The 24426-nt window shown below is 39.3% G+C and overlaps 1 protein-coding gene across 2 annotated transcripts in view; it reads right to left on the reverse strand.

Annotated features, from left to right (window-relative positions):
- Positions 1-255: 255 nt before the first annotated feature.
- The window catches only part of iqsec3a (IQ motif and Sec7 domain ArfGEF 3a), a 120389-nt gene continuing 96218 nt past the window's right edge, over positions 256-24426 (reverse strand). Inside the window, exons 8-14 of one of the 2 annotated variants that reach the window (XM_026147347.2) lie at positions 22492-22631; positions 17794-17919; positions 15861-15960; positions 15281-15439; positions 11400-11492; positions 8302-8345; positions 256-3876 (exon numbers count right to left, since the gene is read on the reverse strand). In XM_026147347.2, the coding sequence (XP_026003132.2) occupies positions 3814-3876; positions 8302-8345; positions 11400-11492; positions 15281-15439; positions 15861-15960; positions 17794-17919; positions 22492-22631 (725 nt within the window). In that variant the 3' untranslated portion in view covers positions 256-3813. Of the gene's footprint in view, positions 3894-8301; positions 8346-11399; positions 11493-15280; positions 15440-15860; positions 15961-17793; positions 17920-22491; positions 22632-24426 lie in introns of both variants that reach the window. The other variant, XM_026147346.2, reaches the window with a different exon arrangement.

Here is a 24426-nt window from a genome sequence, read left to right on the forward strand (position 1 = left end):
GGATTTACTACTAGAAGCAAACACCTCACATAAAAGTAGTGTTATGATTCATTGTTCCATGTATTCTTTAGCTATTGTATTACTTGTCATAAAACTCAAAGTAGGAGGAAAACTATGTGTGCGGGTTTATAGTGTGTGAAGGTAAAATGCTGTGTTGAGTGATGTGTAACATTTCAAAATAAGCATTTTCCCGGCAATTCAGAGTATACTGATCTTGCCACTGAATCCAATAACAAAGCAAACCATTGTGATGTATAGACTTAAATCATCTTTAATTGCATGTTAATATACCGCAAAGACAGGGAGGGTCTTTAAAGCCAACTGAGGGAGATGATGGTTCATGTTGCACTCAGTTTCCACCTGTCTATCCATAAATATTTCCTCTATTTGTATTTCTTTTACTAGTATGAGCAAACACAGTGGTGAAAAGCCAGACAAGATTCACATGTCATTCATGAAGCAATGTACTGGTATGGCAGAGCCCTTTTGTGAGTTTCTTCATGAAAGGTACCCACTACTGCACTTCCATATCATCTGCTACACTCCCCAAATGCTACATTAGTTTCCCTGCAAATGTAAATCTGTCATTTTCAGTGCGCCTCATATTTATGTTTCTTGCACACGCAGCATATCTTTCGACTAAAATGTGCAACCATAAAGAAAGGGTCATAACATACATAGAAATAAGACAAAACAAGCAAAAATGGCCATGAAAGAGGCATTTGATTTGCCTCGAGGCACAAAAACATATTTGCCCAAAGAAGCCATTCGTATTTGTATTTGAAGGGGTGTTTGTCATCGTAACAAAAAAAAAAAAAAAGAATAAAAATCCATGTCTGTTTTTTAAATTCCACCACAAAAATTTTCATTTTCATCATGACAAAAAAAAAATTGACCTCCCACAGCAAAGTCTTTCATACACAAATTCCAGATTTTGGGAGTAAGGGTTCAATAAGCTTTGGAACTGACATGCATGAGAAGAAGAAAAAAATCAATCATGTAATTTCTGAAAGCTGATTCAAACAAATAAATCAGCAACCGTACAATCATCATCAATCAAGGTAAAATTCATAATAGTAGAATAGTTTCTAAATTTTATTACATAACCTTCAAAAGTTCATTTCTACAATGTAGCCAGTAAATGTGTTAAATGAATCATCACAGCTCTTGATTCATTTTGAAAGCTGTAATTCCTCTCATTGTGTTATGAAATAATAACAAAAGCAATTACGGGGATAAACAGGAGCGAGGACGGATTTGTTTACAGGAAAGCTAGGATGCTACTGTGAGTAGGTCACACACACTCATCTCTGCCAACCACAACAACAGAAAGCTTTTTGTTTGTTTGTTTGTTTGTGTTTTTTGTCCAACCGCTGTCTTTTCACAGGGTGACATCCTAAGTGGAACAGGACAGACAGATGAGATAGAGACCTCCCCACATTGGCTCTGTGATTATAAATCAACAAATCACACAGATGGAGGTCAGATGAGAACAGAGTTAACTGAACATCCATTTCACAGTACCTGGTGGGGGTTATGTATAAAAGATGAACGCATTCAGGCTATGGCGGTCGCTGACCTATTTCAGAATGACGGATGCTTGACAGGGCAATAGCAATTTGAAGAGGCTAAAGGTAGCTTGCTTGTCCTTTCTGACTCTTTGAATGTGGTATTTACAATCTAAGCTGAGGTGAAATAGAAAGAGATCAGATAATGCATTCTTTTTTCTCTCTCCCCTCCCTTCCATTCTTATTTAAAGCAGGATAGCCAGCAGCACAAACAATGCCACTAATGCCAGCTTTTGCAGTATAAGCTCCATGTAGTTTTTGCCTTTTTGAAAATGTCAAAATGAAAGGTTAGCACGGCAGAGAAAACAGTCACAAGGATCTGGAACAAAAGCTGGCAGTCGTACCGACGTAAAGAGACAGCGTCTGGATGTTTTGTGGGTGGACTCTGCCCGACATTTATCCACCAACGGAAAACACACAATGATGGCACAATGGCAAATTAAAATAAACACACATCTCGACATTTAAAAAGTGTAGCGTCCTAACAGAAATTCTCGGGTGAGTTCTTGGAACAAAAAAAACATATAGCGACGACACATTTGATAACCGATGACAGCACATTGTGTTGTTTTTTTTCAGTTTTTTTTTACATCTGAACCCACTGTAGCTTTAGAGCCATTTCAGACGATGAGACATTTTCAAAATGTTGAAAAACAAGACAAAACCTTCCCTCCATCAGCTGACAAAAGGGGCAAGAATTCCTGGAAAGCCTTAATAATGTTAGACATGAAGAGTAAGAGACGAGCATCAATCAACAGAAGCATCCTGGGTTAACTTTTTTGGCTCGGCAGCAATCTATATGATTGGTCGCCTTTGGTTCTTGTCATCCTTCACTGTAGAATGATATATGGAGAGCAACAATTGGGTGAGAATGTTTTCTGAAGATAGAGAGCCACAACACAACGGAGGAGAGGATGACAAAGACAGCTTATCGGGAGAATGTCATTTTTGCTTCTTTTTTTTCTTTTTTTTAAATCCGGGGGAGTGGAGAAGAGAGAAGGCCCTCCATCACATAAATAAATAAGCAACAGCGCAAATGGGTAGATAACTTTTTATGAAATATCAGTTTTGCTATTCTTTTTTTTTTCTTTTTTTTGCTCCTTGAACAAGAAGCCTGAAATGACTATTTTCTCAAAGCAAAGGAGTAGTGTGTTTTTTTCTTCTTCTAGCCCTAGCATTTAGTCAAGTGCAAAGAAGTCAGTGTTTAGTGGAGGCATATGTATTTTGGCACAGAGTTTCAGTTAAGTGTCAGCTATGCGCACGTGTGCACATACAGCACAGTAGGCATGAGGCTTGGGATGATAAAGCGAACAGAAGCAGAAGATCCTTGATGTCTTTCCATCCATTACAAGAAAAATTCAAAAGATTTGAGGGATTCGTGTGTTTCTGTTGTTGCTGATAAATACTGGAACTGGAAGGAATCCATCCATGAAGTGAATAGCAGTGAGTTTTCTCTAGAGTTAAAACTGACAAAAAGTTATAGAAATTTGTTAAAACTACATAATATTTCAAAATACATGTGGAATCAAGTAAAACTTTATATACGCACTATATTTCTTCTTATCTCTTTTAAAACCTTATTTTTTTTAAATCTTTTTTTCCTTAAATTTATGCATATAAGTGGGATTTTTATTTTTTTCATTATAGCTTCATCTGTATGTATATATGTACAATATGTACTGTTAGATAGGAAGAGAAGTGATAGGGTTTATGTGGAAGTATGTGTCTGTCTTTCAGGGAGAAAAATTTGAATTCATTTATTTACACCATGCTCCGAGAGCCACTTGGGGTCCGGTGTAGACTGAGGCGGGGGTCTGGGGGTATGTACTGGTGCGGGTGGTTGTAAGGTGGAGGCGGGGGAGGCAGTGGGGGCTGGTGGCCGTCGCTGCCGTGTGAACCGTTTGGCGAGCGGACAGGGGTGGACATGGCGGAGTGACTAAGCTGATGGTGGCTGTGGTGATGGTGATGCTGGTAGTGGTGGTGTGTGGGCGTTTGGCTGAGGAAGGCCTCCATGCGTCCATGGCTGCTGTTGTCGAGCATGATGACCTTGACAATTTGCTGACACTGGATGAGCGCCTCGGGCCGCAGGTCAGCCATGCTGACACAGGGCTGGTGGTGCTGCTGGAGGGGGAGATGATGGGCGGGAGTGCTTGCCGCTGACTGCAGCTGCAGGTGCTGTGGTGGAGGCGCAGGCCCTTGGGTTACCCCCTGGGGCCCCTGCTGGAAAAGCACCTCTCCCCGGTGATTAAGAAGGGCCGCGCTCTCGGGGCTCCGAGCCATGCTGCTGCTGAGCTGGTACGTCTGAAGCCTGTTGTGAATTGACACCTAGTTTAGAAAACAGCCAAGAGAACAGCATCAAATGTTATAAAACTGGTTCCTCCTCTACAATCCGTCAAGCCCTCTTTTTCTTTTTTTGTGGGGGGAGTGAACGCACAGCACACACACACACACACACACACACGGGGCATGCGTGGGGGCTTAGGTGTTAAGGATCGGTGGAGGTGTAAAATTCTGTGACTACAATATTCTCCCCTCCCTCCACCCCCACAGGTACTGGGAACAGTGCTGGATGCTGGGAACACCAGTGTGTGTGACTGGCGTCATTGGTAATAGTGGTGGGGAATGGGGATAAGAACGATGCTAGAGGACGGTCCCGGTGGTTCCAAAGGGGACACTGAGGGCCCCCGTGTCTCCCTTCCAAACCACTGTGTGGCACTACGGTGACAGTGAACACGAGGAGACTTGTGGGTCGAGGTAAGCAGAACATAGACCAAGGTCATACGAAGAAGAGGGAGAGGTGGAAGAAGAGGAGGAGAGGAAGTGAGCAGAGTGACAACCACAGACGTCCACAGGCAACAATCAATTAGAATGCAAACCTCCAGATGTCCCATTTGTTTCAGCACTCTGATTTCTATAGGCAGTTTCCCTCAGCTTTTTCCCCCTTTATCTCTCTTCCTTTACTATCTTTTTTTATGCAGCCTACTTACAGAATTGTATAACGTCTCAGAGTTTCAGAAATGTGTATCTCCGAAAACATATGGCAAGAAATTCAAGGAACTGAGCACAATCTGAAATGCACACTGTGTACGGTGGAGATAATTAATGCAAAAAGTACCCCGATGGTGTATTTATATAAATCTAACATTTGAGCGTGGAAGTCGGGTGGACTGCTAGACGAGTCTTCAGTGATAGTTCTCTAGGGGTCTTAAAGGACATTGAAAGCTCTTATTTGGATGTTGGCTCCCTTTTGTTTTGTTCTGTGTCAAGATGATCCCACACTGCTTCAACAATGTTAAGGTTCAGGCAGTGGGGAGACCAATCCATGACTAAGAGTTCCATCATGTGATTTTTCAATCAGATATGCTTTAAATGCATTGGCTGTGTTTGGGATGACTGTCATACTGAAGCTATATATGAAAATGAACCTGTATGCCAATGAGACACATTTCAGAAGGTATTGCATGCTGAATCAAAATCTGGAGATCCCCAACACCACTAGCTGAAATGCAGCCCCAGACAAATTACAGAACCTCCAGCATATTTCACATGCAGAAAGTCACTGTTATGTCTGTCTCCTAACCTAGCTACATAGTAACTGGACTGGCGCTGCTTTGTAGAACTTGCCTCATTCACACCAGCACCTTTTTCTACACATGTGCTTTCTGTCTAACAGTTGCACAATTCTGTCAGGTCCTTTTTCTCAAATATTTTTTCTGGACACGCTATGGTATATCCCACGTTTTTGGCAAAAAATACTTTGGGAATCACTGCAAAACTTTCTTTTATTGCTCTCCAGGGGATAAAAGGCATATGATATGATTTGAATTTTTCATGGATTCAGCTAAAGAACAAAGAACAAATTATGCTTTGACAAAGTGCCTAAAGATACCATTTAAAATAGTTTCTTTGCAGAATTGTTTGTTATATGCAGACACAACACTGATTCATTCCTTGAGTTATGTGGTGGAGTTAGGTTTCTGCAAAATATAAAGAAATAAAGTATAACTCAAGACTTTTATCACAGTACATAGTCTCCTACATGGAAGTGTATAATAGTGTATATTAAGAGTTTGGGACTTTTTACATGTATTTTGAGCTTCTTAACCACAGCACAACTATCTACATATGCTTCCAGTTTTAATGTGTCGATCAGAAAACATTTTACCACCAAACCTCTTCAGAATGCCGGCTGTGTGAATATAATAGTCTTTGAAGTTGAAGTATCTTAAGGTTAGAAAGGTCTTACAGTAGTGTTCGTCCCTTCTTTTAAAGCAGTCGGTGTGACTCTTGTACGAAAGAACTCAATTAACATTTTCTCCTTTTGAATGTGCCAAGAGTCACTTCTTCTTGATGACTTACCATACAGTATCAGTGAGCTCTAAATCACTTCAGATAAAGAGTGAAGGATTTAAATGACTTTCTTGTGCCTTTCAAAAGTTTTTTTTCTCAGTAAAAAATAGATTTGTTTAACAGATGGTCCAAATTAGTCAAGAATCACAAAAAGCTCATTAGTTTAAGCCCAAAAGGATGCCTTCGCATGTATCTGTACTAAGCACAAGTTTGTCTTTGGGCTCTAAAGCCATTATTTTGCAGCAGGTGTAATTAGAGATTTGGATTTTTACATCTGGTTCTTCTACACTCAACAAGTCCAGCAGCTTGGCGCAAAAGCAATAAGAGGTGGAAAAAAAGTCTTATAGAGTAACAAATCCAAAACTTTTGGCTCAGATCAGCATCAGTAGCCCTGCGTCAGACTGGTAATCTGTTCAGGGTATACCCTGCTTCTCGCTCTATGCATCATACAAAGACTTGCATATAAAAGCACTCAATGGAACACTATCAGACATAGGTCCTGTCAGACCTCAACATTACTGAAGCAGTGGGGGATCATCTTGACAGAAAATAGAACAAAAGCCAGTCAAAATCCAAAGAAGAGTTCTGAATATCCTTCAAGAAGCCTGGAGAACTATTCCCGAAGACTACTTAAAGAAATGACAACAAAGCTTACCTAAGAGAGTTCAGGCTGTGTTGAAGAATAAATGTGTTCATCTAAAATATTGACTTTCAAGCACGTTAGACACAAACTTTTTGACTTATATGTTAGGTTTCCGTTTATTTTTGCACATGTTTAAATAAATCTTCACACCTATTTGCCATGTTCCTTGCAAAATATGAAGAAATAAAGGGTGGCTCAAGACCTGTGCACAGCACTGAATAAACTTTTTCTCGAAATCTTAAAGGCCCTGACAACAACAGGATTTTAAAAACAACTAACGGCCATTTTGTAACAACACAGTCGGCTTGTTGTCACTGCTCTGAGGCAGATAGTAACGTTAGAATCTCATCACCTTATCAAATCTAAGATTAAAAGCTTGCCGCAGGATTTGGTATCCTTAGATTTCTGCCTCTAGTATAAAGAGGCTTTTTTGGAGTGGACCCTCCTGGTTTTTGAGATAAATGTGTTTGGACAGCTAGTGGCTCCCCACCAGCCGCTGACATTTAGGCTACTGTAGGCTGGATGGCAGAGAGCAAGATGGCTGGTGAAGGTAGTTCAGACAACCATGAAGATTGACCCGAGGTAGAACTGACCTGAGGCACACAAATGAAAAAAGAAATGGAACGAGAATGACCTGAAGCCAACCCTGTGCAAAGAAATGATGAAAAAAATACATTGTTGGGATTGGAGTATGTCCAAATTTACTACAGCTAAAATCTTAGTCTTATAATTTGATTTGCACTCTAATTTTTTCTTGCTAGTTTGTTGAATGGCTTTTGTATAAAAGCACTCTGGAATCTATAACGCCAATGATGTGACTGCACATGTTTTCAAATTAAAGCCGATAATAGTTCATTATTATGACTATGAAGCATCTGATAGAACTTATGAATTATATTTGCTTGAGCCAGCACCTGAGCAAAAGACATACAGTGTAACATATACCAGTGGCTGTGTGGAATTAAACAGCCACTGAATGTCAAATTGACCCCGTGTATTTGGCTTTTCAATCCAAGCCTAAACTCCAGAGCCACAAAAAACAGAGGCTAATAAAGGTCACCTGATGCTTCAAGGATACACATACTGTGTAGTTCCATTTCCTGTGTTTCTTGCACAAAATGTTCACACGAGAGGTCCCCCTCCCCCCAGAGGTCTGGCAAAAGGGTGGGGAGGCGACCATTCCAGGTCAAATGAGCGTTAAAATTATCCGCCTGCATGCTGCTGTGTTAATTAAGGTCTCAATGCTGCATGCGGGTACACACACAGTAAATGCATTTCACACATGTCCTCAGCTTTCCCCAGCCTTTTTTTTTCTTCGTTTTCTTGAAAGGCCCCAAAGGAGTCACAATTTCTGCCTGAGCTTGCGAAACTAATTACAACCTATTTCTTTTTTTTGGCTTCCAGATAATATTTAAGCCTGATGCGTTTTCAGCGTGAGGACAACCTGCTCTGACCGCTGTGAGTGTATTAATTCTCCCGAGCCATCATATTTAATTTTTACACGACAAAGGAGTCCTTTTATCTAATATTTTGTTTGATTGGGTTACCTCACATGCCCGCTGCACATTACCCAGCAGCACTCGTTCTCTCACGCACTCTTCACCCACACTTGCTTGACGCTTCTAATCCTAAAGATACTCCTGAGTTTATCTTGTCCTACCTCGATACTGCCACTGCAAAGACTCTCACTGCACTCACTTACCTGTTGTTTGGGACATAAGCCTATTATTAGGCACTTACCTCTACTGCATTGTGTCCACTTCTGTCATCTATCTCCTGGTGTCCTGCAGGGGGGAAAACAGAAGGGAAAAAGGGACAAAGGTGGTGGCAAAATCACTCTTTTTTTCCAAGATAAAGATAAGGAATTTTAGACTTGCTTGAAGCAAGCAAGCAATCAATTATTATGTGGAAGAACTTCTAGAAGCAAGTGAAAATTCAGTAAACCCCTCTCTAAAAAGCAAATGTACAATCAGAGCTTAGCATCAGTGACTTTTCATGGCAGGCTCTTGAAATCTCAAGGAATGGCATAAACAGCATAGTTTAAGGATGTTTGCTACTGTAGAGGTAGTCTATAAACACCATTAACTTTACATCAATTGTAGTTATAGTCCGTGATGCTGCCACATCAGAATTTATTCATGTAACTGACCTCTTTTTATTTGAGTTGGGGAAGCTACCCTCCACAAAAAGCCAAAACTATCACTTATCCTCTCTTGCAAGATAGGAAAAATGTTAACAAAGTATAAATTTAACCTGTTACAAGTAATGCTAACCCTCCAAGTCATCACTGTGTTAAAATGAAACAGTCTGCTCTCCTGTGTCTTTATCATAATGCCATGCATGCAATTAGTTAGCCTCACACATTAAGAAAATGCTACTGATGTCAAGCTCTCTTATGAGGACAAATGACATAAACACAAGATAACAGTAATGAAAATCATTCACCTAGAAATACCATCACACTCACAACTGCATTCATGCAACTTTAAAACTTTACTAATGGAACAAATGTGTCTATCTTCAAGCTTGGATGCAGCATAGTACAAGAATGCTAAGGAAGGAAGGAAACAAGTGCTCCAGTTCAGAATGAGTGTAAGGAACTTCCAGAGATAATGTCTCCTGTGTTTTGGTGTTGCAGTTATTGAATTTGAACTCAAAGATGTGAAATATCCTATGGCTTGCAGTTATTGGGATGGCTATAGAACACAGGCTGTCCCTCTCTCCCTTCTGTGTACCTATGATTCAAACACACTCACAGAGCCTCACATACTGAACTGCTGTCCAGAAGCCACCTTGTAACCTCATTCAGAAGAGTGCCCAATAAAACAGTGTTTATTATCATATGTCTTTAGCATCAGCATTTTGGGAGAAGCATGAATAGACGATAAGAAGATTTTGGTTATACAACCTTATGTGTTCATGACAAATAAAAGTTTATTTTTAAAATTACTTAAAAATGAATGCAAAACTTTTACATGGTTTTAGGCTACTTTTTAGGATCTACTGCTGGATCTAGTAACAGCATAGTCGTACCTGGGTCAGTTACCCAGTGTTTTTGTGTTATTAAAAGGCTTTGATTTCATTAGTTTCATTCTAGTCTCTTGTTTTCTGTTTCTGTGCTCTGTGTTCCTTGTTCCCTGTGTCTCCTCAGTCAGTGTCAAGTCTGTGTCTTCGTGGATATCTCTTGTTTCCCGTTTTACTTTGATAGCCTTGTGTCCTGTGTTCAGTGTTTTGAGTTTTGCTTTCCCTCTGTCTTATTATGTCTGATTAGTCCCAGCTGTATTTCCACCTGTTCCCCATCCTCTCGTCATCCCGCCTGTGTATTTTAGTCCTCAGTCTTCCGCTTGTTGCCGTGTTGTACCACGCCATCTGCTGTGCGGGTTTCTTTGTGTTTCCGGTTTCCATTGCTCTGAGTTCATTGTTCCTAGTTTTCCAGTGTTTCAGTTCTTAGTTCCTGGTTTAGTTTAATTTGTCCTGAGTTTATCTTTCGAGTGTCTGCACAGTGCAATACAGCTGCTTCTTTAAGTTCACCCTTCTATTTGGGTCCTCATCCTGTCCGCCACAGCACCAAACCGTGACAAGTGGCAACAACCTTGACAGATACACTCACTAGCCACTTTATTAGATACACCTTGCTAAGTTCCAATTTTGATTCTTTTTTGCCTGCAGAGCTGCCTAAATACTCAGTGGCACAGATTCAGCAGGGGCTGGAAACTTTGGTCCATATTGACATAATAGCATCACACAGTTGTTGCAGATTTGTTGGCTGCACATGCATGATGAGATTTTCATCGCAAAAGCGACCTATTTTTTGATCTCTGGTGAATGTAGAGCCCATAGAGTGCAAATGTTAAAGAAACCAGTTTGAGGTGGTTTGACCTCTTTGACGTGGCTGGGACCCTACCATTGAATGTTGGGGTCTTTGGCTTCTGTAGCCCATTTACTTCAAGGTTTGACATGTTGTACAATCAGATATATTCCTCCTTATTCTGGACTTTCTCTGCTGAACTCTGGCATCAACAAGGTATTTTAATCCAGAGAACTGGTTGTATGGGAAAATCCCAGCAGATCAACAGTTTGTAAAAGGCCAGGCCGTTTAGTACTAATCACCATAACACCTTCAGAGTCCCCTAAATCACATTCCTTCACCATTTTAATGTTTGGTTTGAACTTCACCAGGTCATCTTGACCATTGAGTTGAGTTGCTGCCATGTGATTGGCTGATTAGATAATTGTGCTAGCAAGGTGTTGATCAGATATATCTAATGAAGAGGCCATTGAGTGTAATTCATAATATGGTGTAGAAAGTATTGTGAGTACTATGAATATTTCATTCTTTCACGATCAAGGGGGGGAGAAAAAGCCCTGTTACACAAAAAAATCTAATTTGAATTCTCATTTATTGAGCTTGTATTCATTAAGTGTAGCTCTAAGACCCTTTCACCTGGTTCTCTTTTTAAAATGAGACAGTTTCATAACAACTAGTAAGCTGTGAAAGAGAGAAGTAGAAGTGAGAAGCCCAGTTTAGTTTACTTTGAGAAAGACATTGTTTGAAAGACTATACCCCATTTCATGTGACTTTGGAGGACTAGTAACTACACCTGAAACTAGGCGAGGCTTAGCTAAAGGTGATTTTTGCGCATTTACAGTCTTTACAAGCATTGTACACATCTTAAATTACACAGTGTTCTTGATGTTAAATGCTACAGGTAGTGCCTAGTTTTTGAAGATATGATCAAGTTCATAAAAACAGCAGCAGGTAAACAAATTAACAGCGCAGTTGGTGTCTCTCCAGTGGGATTCAATAAGCAACAGTATGCACACACACACACACACACCTGATGGGGAGCCCTGTTTACCACGAAGCTCTAGCTGTGTGCCGTTGTTCTTTACCGAGTGTGTCTTGGCTCCCTGCTGCTTTTCCAGCTCCCCTGCAGAGAGCAGAAAACAAAAATGATCATCCTCATAATCACCATGACAGAGAGAGAAAGGAAGTTGATAGATTGGTGGATGATGATGGGTAAGAGCAACAAAATTAACCAGGAAATGTTTTTCCTTCAAAAGCGAGCACACACACATACACACTCATGCACATTTCTCCCACCCACTCTCTTCTCCAGTCTCAACACACACCTCTTCATCTCGCTAATTAAACTTCACACTTGATGGTAATTGCATGTCATTTCCAATCATCATGACTAAATGTTGTTTTGTTTCCAACACAACACTGCATTCTAATTTTGATGCTGAGCCACAAAACTGCCAGGTGAGACTTTGAGGGTGCGGTACAACATGTCCGCATTCTGAGACTAAGAGATAAACGGAAAGGGGGGGAAAAAAGTAAGCTCAAGTTCCATCGATAGAAAACTAAAAATATAAATAACAGTCTTTATTTGAACTGAATCAGTAATTTACTTGGATGTTTCTTGTAAAGTCACATGTGCAATACAACATCTACCATGACTGATGAAAAATCCAACAATAAAACGATTGCTTGGTTTGAAATGTAGTTGTACTTTCAATAAAATTATTATAGTGGCTATAATTATGTTTTTTTTTTCATTACTAAACATTATTAAAACACTATGGCTCATTACCAAAGCATTATGATTTTAATATGCACTTTTCCGTATTAAAGAGGGAAAATGTCCATAATGTAAAGTTGGATTAACACGCAGGACTATTCCCTGTTATCAATGTCAGTGATCTGTGTAACTTTAGTTAAACCCTGGAAAGACCAGTCTCAGTATTGACTGTACAGCAGTTGGACCAACCAAACTTAAGCCCAGCTGTTTTAGGCGAATGCATGCCTGGCATAACAACATCTCAACAGTGCCTAGCAGCATGCATTGAGAAGATACTATAGTTAACAATCTCTCACTGTCTTTAATAATAATTTGCTGTTAGCCAAACAGCTGTTAATAGTTTTGCTGCTTTTGCCAATTTGCTTTAAGGGGGGTGTTGTGCATTCAGAAATGCTCTTTTGGATACCTTGATTGTAACAAGTTACTGTTGCCTCTCCTCTGACCTCTGTCATCTTCACCACATCTGCACGTATTGAGTTGCCACTTGTTTGGCTTGATATATATCTGTGTACCTAAGATGTACCGGAGGTGGTTGGTGAGTATAAGTAAGAAAAAGCTAAAACTAAAAAAAAAAAAGAAAAAAAGAAAAAGAAATTTTGAGTGTGCTAATGTACCTGCTGCCATTTGAGTTGTCAGCAGTTAACAGGATGTAACAGGATGATGATTTATGATGAACCATCAGATAATAAGAATTTTTTTTCTGGACGTTGCAAAAGTATTGGGAGCTTAATGTAAGTACCTCTAGCTAGATAAAGAGACAGTGAAAAGATATCAGGGACATTTTATTTTTAAAGGCCACAGCAGTAGGCATAAATTGAGCTACTCAGGGAGCCTCAGGATAATGAATTATATATAAAAACTGTCATGTTTTATAAGCCTTGAAAGTCAGCTTTAATATTTTTTAAGGTTTTATTTTGACAGTCAAGTATAATTTGGCTAAAATTATTGGAAAGGTAAAAAAACATGCAGAGTATGAATCGGACTATTGGAAAAGTGTTCAAATGTCATTTTTATTATGAAGTGGATTTCATTTTGAAAGAACAGAACATGTAAATTCATTTTGTTTATATAATAGTGGTCATAACAGGAACCACTAATGCAGCCGCTACCTTTTTTTTTTATCCCTTTTGAGCTTTCATTTTGAAAGTCCTGAAAATCCAGTGGTATTTACAAGCCCTGATAAGCAGTTTTTCATTTGAAAGTCTAGCAAAATTCCTGTAAAACCTGTCAGTCAATAATACTTTGACTAAAATTGATCTTACAGTGAACAACAGTTGTGATGAATTGCATCAAAGCATCAATAAAAACAGGACACACCGATCCCCACTGGATCAGCCATGATGAGTTTTAAATTGAGAGAAAGGGTGACACCAGTCACCAGTTGCTATGGTGACTAAAGCTTGTAAAAAGAACAGGAGGTGTGAGCCTACTGTCCAAACAACTGAGAGAAACAATGGAAGTGGGTCTCGAAGAAAAGTTACAAGTGATATCGGAAAAATTGATTCATCACGAGTGCCAGAGACTTCCCAAGTATAAAATACAAAAGTTTCACATTTTATTGTGAAATTCCAAAACCTGTTTTATATTTATTGGCTATAAGCAAGGTGGTGGGAAAAGGCTGGGCTTTAATGGCATTTGTGAAAGTAAGTATTTTCTAGGCGATATCTCTACACTGTTCTGTTTTAAATCTAATTCTTTATGAAACTTAAATTGCTCCTGTGGAAAAAAATCCAAAGCCTTGTAATCCAAAAAAACTTTGAATTATAAATATGGAAATCTATATGACAAATTGGTATCAAAAGCCAGAGCCCACTATTCTCACTGGAGCTGTGGATCTTGGTATAACTTCTGTGGGAGGTTCTCAAAGCTGAAGGATGTCAAAATGTTAGGTGGAATAATAATAGCAATAATAATAAGAAGAAGATAAAATCTGACAGCTAATAAATAGTGAGCTTTAATGCCAATCAGTAAGAATAATAATGAGAAGAAGAAGAAGCAGCAAAAATCTGAAGAATAATAAGCCTGCATGCTTAATGCTGTTGCACTGGCACGCTCAGTCGGTGTAACTATTAGCTCGGGCTTAAAATTCTGTGTACAGTAATTTGGTTTAAACTGTGGCGAAACTAAGAAATTCTGTGGTGGCAAAGAATTACGACAATATTTAATTTACCTTTATTAAAAACAGCAGCGAGAGGGGAAAGAAATTCAAAGAGGGAAACTCGAAACAGAAGTGAGCTTGCTGCAGGCCTGTTTACTAATCTGCTGACAAAATCAAGCCCCTTGGAGGAAAACGATGGGAAGTTTGTCTGTTCAGGTGACAGCTCTTCCTTGTTTTCAAAATGTTTATCTATCACCACCTAAGAAAAAAGTTTGCCTTTGCAAATATAATAAATGTGTCCCAACATCCACTCTCTTATGTTTTAGCACAAGTTATTCCAGCCTTTACACAGCTCCAAGAGAAAAATAATTTCCTTCTGTCAACACCTGCCTATCTCCGTATGTTGTTGCCTGCTCCCCCTTGGCTGCAGGGCCTCCCGCTCTATCGAGGGTAAGGCAACTGCATCAAAACCCAGCAGGGATCCTCTCTTTGAAGCCCACTGGCAGAAGCTAGGCTGCGGACACACTTAGGTTGTCCATGTGTTGCAGTGACTCATTGTCTAGAGAATTTCAGGCGCGCACAAGTCCGAGCAAGTCAGATGCCTGGCTGCTTTGAGGAGCCCTGACCTATTTTCACCTCCGTATCATTGCCCCCCTGCAGTGTGCTTGAGCTGCAGTGCATCAGAAGGTTTTTTTTTCTTTCAAAACTCAGTCTGAAACCACACAGATGGGACACAGACAAGTAGTTTGCGCATAATACCAAAAAGAAAAAAGAAAAATGAAAAAAAAAAGACATATTGATTCTCACATCTAAGAAGATCTCTAACACCCCAAGATATGACATTATTGATTTGGTGCAAAATGTAATAGCATTTGACCCTTCTTCAGTTGTAGGGAGTATTGCTACAAAAGGAATAGACACAAAGTTGACGATTATACTCAAACGCTCAACATCATTCCAAGTAAAAACAACAATTATTGTTGTCAAATTATATCAATTCTATAATTTGATATGGACAATTTAGAAAGATTCTCACACTCGATGCGTATCTGTTCCATCTCCGTCACTTCTGCGATTGATTCCTTTAGGTCTTCCACAAACTTGAGCAGCTCCTCGGCACTTTGAGCACAGAAGTTTAATACCTGCTTCTTGTCTGATCCGAATGGTGAGAGGATGGTGATTCCATGGGGGTAGTCTGCGGAGTACATTAAACTGTTGAGTGAAAGGCATATCTAAACTACTTTCCTGGGTGTCTTAGTTACAAGTGTGATCATAAAAAGACTTCTAAAGGTCACTCTGAGCTGCAAACTTGGGCTTGCTTGCAAAAATGTCATGCAGCATGTATTGAATGGGACTGGGAGAATGACATTTCCAGAAATTGAAATGCAAGATTGGAATAAAACCGATAATAGTTTGATGCTGTCAGAAAAAAATAAAAAGACTATTGTGCTTAAAATAAGCCCTTTAAGATAAAGCAACAAATTATACAGTCCTTGTTCGCTTCGAATTTCGACAGATATTTTTTTCTCTGTGCAAGCTTGGAAATGGTAGATTTTAGCAATGACTTAAGGAGATATCAAGAGGGGATTTTTTTTCATACCAGCATTGTGACTTACATTCATTTTCAAAAAGGTGAAACTGCATGCCAAGTAGTCCCATGGCTTTGCAGAAAGTGTAGGCCGCGGAGCTCTTCTTCTTTGGACAAAGCTTCAAGATCTGTAGAAATAAACAACATCATGAGCCTTGTAGTAAAATGTTTGAATGACAGAACTGCCTATTTAATTCCTTGTTCCATGTTCTGAACACTTCCAAAAATCTTGCCAGAGATTTCCATATCGCATAACAACATCAAAGGCAGTTGCGAAAGAACAAACTATTTGAGCATTTAAAAACATCTGTCACAGGCTGGGTCTCTGACCCAGCATTTTGTGTTTTATTTTGTAATTTTTGAAGCTTTCATGTTAGTTTGGTTATAAGTTTGTATTGTTCTTATTTAGGGGTCAGTGGAGGTTTAGGTTAGTGATTGTTTATCATCTGTCTCGTTGGTTTCTGTGTTTGGTTCCTTGTCTAGTCTGTCATGTGTGTTAGGCCTGTTAAGCTTGTGTTGTCGTGTCTAAGTCTGCATGTTTCCTGTTTTATTTTGAAAAGGGTCTTGTGTTCTGTGTTCATGTGGTTAGTTTTACTCTTTCCTGTGCATCATTATGTATATCCAAGTCAGCTGTTTCCTCGTGTGTCTCCACTTCCCCTGATCGCCTCGTGTGTATTTAAGTCCTCTGTTTTCTGAATGTCATTATCAGGTCGTCTGTTATCCCCACCATTGTTTTAGTCATAGAACTTCATAGTGTTTGTTTCTTAGTGTTTTTTAGTTTGCTTAGGGTTCCATGTTTAACTCCTGCTATCATCCAAATAAAGGATCGCTTTCTGTTTAAACCTGCAACTCCTCGACCACATCTGCTTTTGGGTCCTGTTTCAAAAAACACACTGGCGCACCCCGCCGTGACAACATCGAGAGCGGATAGTCAATACTAATGTACACTACAACCTTCCAAGTGTTTCAGATTGCGCGCCAGTGCTTATATCAGGATATATCGTGGCTGTTATGGAGCTCCTTTTTTTTTCCACTGAATGACCTTCCAGATAGAGAAAGATGAGGCATATCTGTTTTCCAGCACTACTGTGAGGCATAATTTACCAGGAAAGGCGTATTAAACCAATACATCACATTGGCACTTTAAACACTTCTTGACATTTTCAAGCTGCTGTAACAGGGGCCAAATTCAAAGAGAAGTCCCCTTCACTTTCATCCCGTAGTGAAAAATTTTCAAAGACAACTTCTGTCCCGCTTTCAAAGCTGTCACGAGAAGACATCCTTGCGAAATATATCGCTCCGCTAACTTTTAGTGCCAAATGAACAGAATTGCACTGTGATGTTGGACAATAGCTTCTTTAGTCTTTTACTTCAAATTTGAGTTTTAACAACCTCTCCTGCAGGTCCCAATTACTTTTATGCCTCCATAGAAAGTGAAGTAATATGGCTATGCTGCTTTTTGCCTTTCCTGTATGTTGTGGCATTTGACATAATTATGAGGTCAGTTAAATACATTGGATAGATAACTCCTATGCGCCTCTTAATGAGAACATTATGTCCAACATTTAAACCTTTGATAATTCCCACATCTATATAACTTTGGATCAAATGAGCAGCTAATCTGTGCTGTCCTCAAGTGAAATGAAACTATATTACCATCCTTTAAAGCAGCTCTGTAGAGGACAGATCTTTGATTATTATTATTTGCTTACTATAATTAAAAGAAATGCCTGGAGACGCCAGAGTTATGAAATAACATAAAAAAGACAAGCACTGCGAAAAGCTGGACCCAAAGTAAGAATTGTTGGACTGCAGCTGTCATAACTAAATAAGCAACTTCAAAGTGTGATTGTGTGCAGAAGAAGGAAAAAGAAACTCTCAGGATGAAAACAGTATTTTTATACTGAATATCTCATAATGATTGTCAATTTAATAAAGTGTAAGGCTTTTCGTCTACTTACCACAAGGAGATCATTGAAGAGGAAGACTTCTCGCTGGTGTGCTGCTTGTTTTTGGGCCTTGTTGACGTCTGTCACCTCAAAAAGTCGACTACAGCACACTAGTCTTCTATGAGGGACGGAGAGAACCTGAATATGAACACAAAGGGAGACCCAGCCTCAAAAATCATATTACAGACATTGATGGGATGCTTTAAAATAATTCAAAAATCCAGATAAAGAGAAGTAAAAAACCTAAATCAACATTTCCTCCCAAAGCTAGGAGATACAAGACTGGTGCAGTAGAAAAAACTCCATTAAGCACAAAATGAGACAACTTAGTGTGACATGGACACTTATTTCTTAGTCTTAAGAGTACTTTAAAATGGTAATTTATAGCAACAGCTAAGAGAGAGAATGGTTATAAAGCTTAAGAACAAAATCTGTGCCCTCTTGAGGAGAACATTTCTACAAATCCAGGTTTACATTTTAGGATTCTTTACTTAGGTTTGGTCTGTCTGATGTTCAGCGTTCCCTCTTGGCAAAGACGAATCCCAGCTTAATATGACAATAAAATAAAACAAAACACCAAAAGCAAATATATTTTGTATTATCTTATCTAGCGCATATCTTTGCAATGCATTGTTTGTGAGAGCGAGCTGTTGGCGTCTTTGCACCAGTCCAAACAAAACTGCTTTTTATTGCTAGTGGGATTATAACAGGTTTCTTAAAAATAAAAGATGAAGAAGACAAGAGGAAGATTCACTTTCTGTGTTCCAAATGTCATATTTCGAGCATTTGTGTTCCTACAGTGATGGTTGTTCTGCTCGATTCTAGTAGCTGTGGTAGTCCTCAAAGAGGGATGTTTTGCCACAGGCTGCTTGTACAAAAAGAAAAAGAAAAATACGAGTTGTTGCCAAATCCTGTTAGTTTTATTTCTGCAATGTACTTCTTGCTGTTTAGTTACTGGATCCTACATAAGACAAAACTCTATTAGCATAGAGGGCAGGCCTGTGCTTACAGGTGTGTTTTTTTTTTAATTCAGAAAATGCTCCTTTTGTCTGAAAACATTTGGTATCTCCTCTTCAACTAAGGTGCTTTTTCAAGTTTAAGCAGATTACCCTGCAACCCCCCCCCCCCCCCAAAAAAAAAGAAAAAAAAAGAAACAAAAAACCCCAAAAAAACCCGAAAGAAAACAGACTGCCTTCGGAGGACTGATCTAATCATGTTGTCACCCTTTCACACACACTTGTCTCTGCCTTGTCTGGTCCAGCTTTCTGTGTTCTGCAAAAATCCAAAAAGCAGCAGAGTAGATGTGGAGTTGATCCCTCTTCAGGGTAAAACACAAATATACACAGCCCCTGTGCAATTTTCCCTGTGTGCATTTCAAAGTTTCCTTCCCTCTGCTCTGAGAGAATAATTTCCAATGCATGGAGTACACACATAGCCTCTGTCTCCTTTTCTCCTGCTCTCTCATCACTGCAGGGTATACCGACTCGAGCCCAGCCTTCCACAGCCAGCCCGCTTTCTCATTATACTAATGTCAGAAACATGTAAAGACATCATTAGCCTGAAATGCCTCCTGCTCATTCAAAAAAAAAAAAAAAGTATTATTAAGAAACAGCTTGACAAGAGATGCCAATATATTTATAGGCAAATGATTGACTTCAAATAAAAAAATAAAATAAAAACAAATATAAAAAAATATTCACATGTTTAGATATAAAGCTACCTCATCTCATTCATCAAAGGCTCTAATACGGCTTTCATCAAATCATCAATTATTTACTAGCGATACAGAAAAATTCATCATATTTGTGTGCCACTTCCTTCTGGAGTAATAGTAGATAAGGCGTTTAGAATTCAAAGTACAGAGACTGTTGGCTGGGTTATTATTTCAATAGAAGAAACTTTATTTAAGACTCGCTCTTTTTATAGCAGACGGCCGCCATTGGCAGCAACAGTCACTTCCTATCACAACAATCCATCATTGTTGTGGCTTTGACAGCACTCCCTCTGTCATCCTATGGCTACTCATCGATCACTAAGAGACACTTAAAGGCGTAAGCCGGGATAAAAAGGTGGAGGGAATACTTTCAAAGTCAATGTCATTTGGAAGCAACTGCTATAATTGGTGTTGAATTTAAAATTAATTAAAACATGAAGACTCACTCATTTCCTTTTGTGACATGGATGCACCAAGAAAGTTGGACATTTTTTTATCAGGACATAATCAAAACAGATGTGTAAGCACATCTATAAAACCAGAGCATTGGCAGTTTGCTGGTCTGGAGCATTCAGGTGTGTTTTAACATGCCAAGGAAGAAATTTAAGAAAGTTCTTAAAGAAACAAGTGTTGCTGTCCATCAATCTGGGAAGGATTATAAGGCCATTTTCATGCAAATTGAACTCTACAGTGAGAAAGATTATTCACAAGTGAAAAACATTCAAGACAGCGTTTAATGTTCCCAGAGTTGGACATACTAAAAAAATTCATCCATTACCAAAGATCAGACCATGCAAGAGAGAAACTGCTCAAAGAAACTGCAAAACGCCAAGAGCTACAGGCTTCAGTTAGCATGTTAAATGTTAAAGTTTAGGGCAAAACAATTCGAAAAAGAGAGAACAAGTATATCTTATATTGAAGGGCTACCTTTACTCTCTAAAGAGAACATGGCAGCATGGCTTTAGTTTGCAGAGATGCATTTAAACAAATCTATAGACAGTACAGGCGATCGTGGCTCAAGAGTTGGGCGTTCGCCTTGTAATCGGAAGGTTGCCGGTTCGAGCCCCGGCTTGGACAGTCTCGGTCGTTGTGTCCTTGGGCAAGACACTTCACCCGTTGCCTACTGGTGGTGGTCAGAGGGCCCGGTGGCGCCAGTGTCCGGCAGCCTCGCCTCTGTCAGTGCGCCCCAGGGTGGCTGTGGCTGCAATGTAGCTTGCCATCACCAGTGTGTGAATGGGTGGATGACTGGATATGTAAAGCGCTTTGGGGTCCTTAGGGACTAGAAAAGCGCTATATAAATACAGGCCATTTACCATTTACATTGTGTCTATTTCATGCTTTGCCTCTTCAAAATGTGAAACGGACACACATGCAGAAGTTGCATTACCACCAGGTGGAGATAATAAAGGCAAAAAACATATGCAGTGCCTTCCAGGGTCCTCAGTGATCAGAAACAATTTAACTAAGTGGCTAATATATATATACACACATGTAAATTTGTTAATAATGTCTGTTTAAATGCTTTCTTCTGATTATTTTCATGTTGGCTTGAAATTAAATATTTCCCTCTGCTTTTACTACAGCTTACTGCAACTTCTGCATTTGTGTCCTTTTAACAATTCAATAAAAAGTGTATAATGACACGGTGGACCAGCATGATATCTGATTGCCTTTAAACATACAACACCAAAGTGGAGATGTTTGGCCATAATGCATATCACCATGTCTGGTGAAAACTAAACACAGAATATCAGCACAAACACCTCAAACCAACTGACTAGCACTCTCTTTATTATAGATCATTTTCAGACCTGGTGAGGACATTTTTATTTTATTTTATACTTATATGCATAAAGAATTGAAAAAGGGTGTATTTTATTTTTGCCATGACTGTACTACTGCAACATGGTAACATTGAGCAGGTCAAATCTTTACAACTTTACTCCTCACAGTAGCATGCTAACTTTTGCTAATACAAGTGATTACAAAGCAGAGCTTGGGAACTACATCTGCAGGTTCTTAGTTTCGCTGCCACCCTTTTTGACTGGACAGCAGCTCCAGAAATATGTCTGATAAATTTCATGAGGCATGCTACAATATTTCAGTTGGGACTAAACCGCTAAACCAAACTGCTAGCATGCCCAATGCTATGTCGAGACTTCACTTGGAATAAACTGAACCTGAATTTACTTTTGAAGGAATATCTCAAGTTAACTCTAGTATTTGGGTGCAATGTTTGAAGTGTTGAATAACCAAGCATACATGAGGAAAAATCTGTCTGTCTTGTCTACATTTCATTAAAAAATAAGACAGGGAGGCCTTCAGCTTTGATCGGATTCAAACAGAAGTCTCTTTATTGTTGCAGCTTTTAAAAAAAAAAAACCTTCCAGTGTTACAAGCCAGCACAGACAGTACATTCCTATATGAATCAGTGTAATTAGTCAGTTATAAAGCTAAAGACTGCCTTTCTGTCTGCCAGGTCTACTGCCTTCAGACGTGTTCAGTCTGAAACAGACAAAACTGTACCAAGTGTCTCTGAAGTTGAGTTTTAACTAAAGAACCTCCAGAGTTATGTTCAAATACATATTTCAGTTCATGTGCAATGAGGTTGCATTAAAGTCTTTTAACCTTAAACTGTTAAAAAATGAGTCTAATGATAGCGGTGGTTAATGATGTATCTAGCTCGCGTAATGACCTGAGGTAATGATTGAGCTGCTGATGAGACATTTAATGACTAATAAATGTGCTCTGTTAAAGCCACTAAGGCTAGGTGATAGTGATAAGAGCTTGACTAATGAGCGAGTGACTTGGCATGGAGTTAACAAGTGTGTCTTTCTGTGTGCGTACGCAGTCATATTCACATTTGGCAATCAGTTCAGTGACTACATTATGTGTCATTTTTGTGTAAAGTCACTCATCTTTGAGAGAATTAATCCAACTAAAAAAAAAAACAGAATCTATAGCAAGCGTTCTCAGATATATTAGTGTGTCCTTACTGTTTTCATGCCTACGATGGACTGCTCAACCTTGGAAACGTAGGTGACATGGTCTTCGTTGGAGCGCAGCTCTCTCTGTTGTATTCTTTCATAGATTCCCACCACCATGTCTCTGGGGATATCTGCTCCATCATCCACACCTAAGACAGGAAGAGGCTGATTACTCATAAATACACACACGCTTTACAACACGGTTGCTTTACAGGATATGGAGTCATTGCTTTTTTTTTAACAGTGGCAGATGAACAAAAAGTGTGTCTACGCTGGCATAAATATAAATAGCAAAAAATGCAACTACTTTGTGTGCATGCTACATTTCTTTGTTCTGCTTCTTCATTTGATTTGTGCAAAAATTGGAAAAATGAATAGCGCTTCCTCGCTCTGTCCCCTCATGTGTCCTTCTGACGCTTTCTTTTTTCCTTTCATCGTCTCCATTAAGTAATGACAGAAAGCCCCGTGAAAGGAGGTTAATTGGCAAGCGAAAGGTTAAGACCCAGCCTCATCTCTTGGAAGATTTTCTGTCTGGAACACAGTGCAGTTCAAGGCCGTGACATTTTGGAGCAGGTAAAGCTGCATGTCATTAGGCTGAAAGGTTGCCCTCGAGATGCTCCCCATTATATCGATACAGCTGCACCGCACTGTGTGGTACATTGAACCTTCAATGGGGCAGGATGTGTTTGGAGAAAATGAAGCTGCCACAAGTGACGGCGGTGTCAGTGAGGCACCCGGGGACACCGCTGAGACATCACTGCACATAATGGAGTCAGGGGGAGAGAAAGAGATGACCAGAGGGAAAAGTGCGTAAACTGTCACATTAATAAGCAGCATTTTTTTTGCTGTTAATTGTCTCGTGTTCTCTCTTTTTCTTTGCCACTTTTTAGGATTTTAAATAGTGTTTTTAGCCTTGCTAGCAGCAACCACTTTGAGCCAATCCGGAGTAGCTCAATAACAATTAAATTGATTGAAATGACATTATGTGTACTTTTTTTAATAGTAGTTTTTTTTTTTTAAATGCACTTTAAAAAATAAAGCCAAGGTGGACGTAGCTTAGACCTGCTTTCTATGCAAAGGCTACCAGATGGTGATAGTTATGACAGTGAAATTACTTTTGGTCATATAAATGTCTATGGGAAAACAGCTATCTGACTTGATCACTATATGATCATCATGACACATAAACCCAGCATTAAAGTGTTTAAATGCTGAGTTTATGTGTCATGATGATCAAAAAATGTAATTCTGTTTTGTAAATCTTGGTCACACTATGTCTTAAAATGGAAGGTTTTCTGTGGTATAAAACCACATGTTCAATGGCTAACGACTTGTCAGACTTTTTACGGTTTATCATCATCATGAAGATGTCAGCATTCTGTTAACACAGCCTTAGAGAGGTGCAAGTATGTAGACTCATACCCGACCCAGACTCCAGGAGTACAGGACAGGAAGTTATTAGTGTTTTTCTGCAAGAGAAAGCAATGCACCACTTTGTAAATAGAGACCGTAGGACAACAACAAACGCTAAATGATTCGGAATGACAAAATACTTTGGTTAATGTGGTTAACAGGGTATGAACATTCTTCAACGAGAACTGAAGGTGAGATTTTCAGTGTTAATCATCTCTGTCAATAGAAATGTGCTAGCTAACCTCAAGGGCTAGAGTGTTTACAGTTGCTTAGCAACTGTAAACACCATAAGCTGATCCAGACAAACCAGTACACATTAGAGGCACTTGTTGTTGTTTTGTGGCCACTATTACCCTAAGCCTCTAATTTCTTTCTTTCTCTCTTTTCTTTGTGAAGAGTGCTCACGTAATCATAATTTTAATCACCCAGAATTAAATATCAGATATGTCACAGATGAGTCAGTGAACAGTTTAGGAGGCTTAAATGAGTGATTCTTATATCAGATATCCTGGGACGAACATCAGTACTGAC

This window comes from Astatotilapia calliptera, chromosome 17 (assembly GCF_964374335.1).
Source record: "Astatotilapia calliptera chromosome 17, fAstCal68.1, whole genome shotgun sequence".
NCBI classification, from domain to species: Eukaryota; Metazoa; Chordata; class Actinopteri; order Cichliformes; family Cichlidae; genus Astatotilapia; species Astatotilapia calliptera.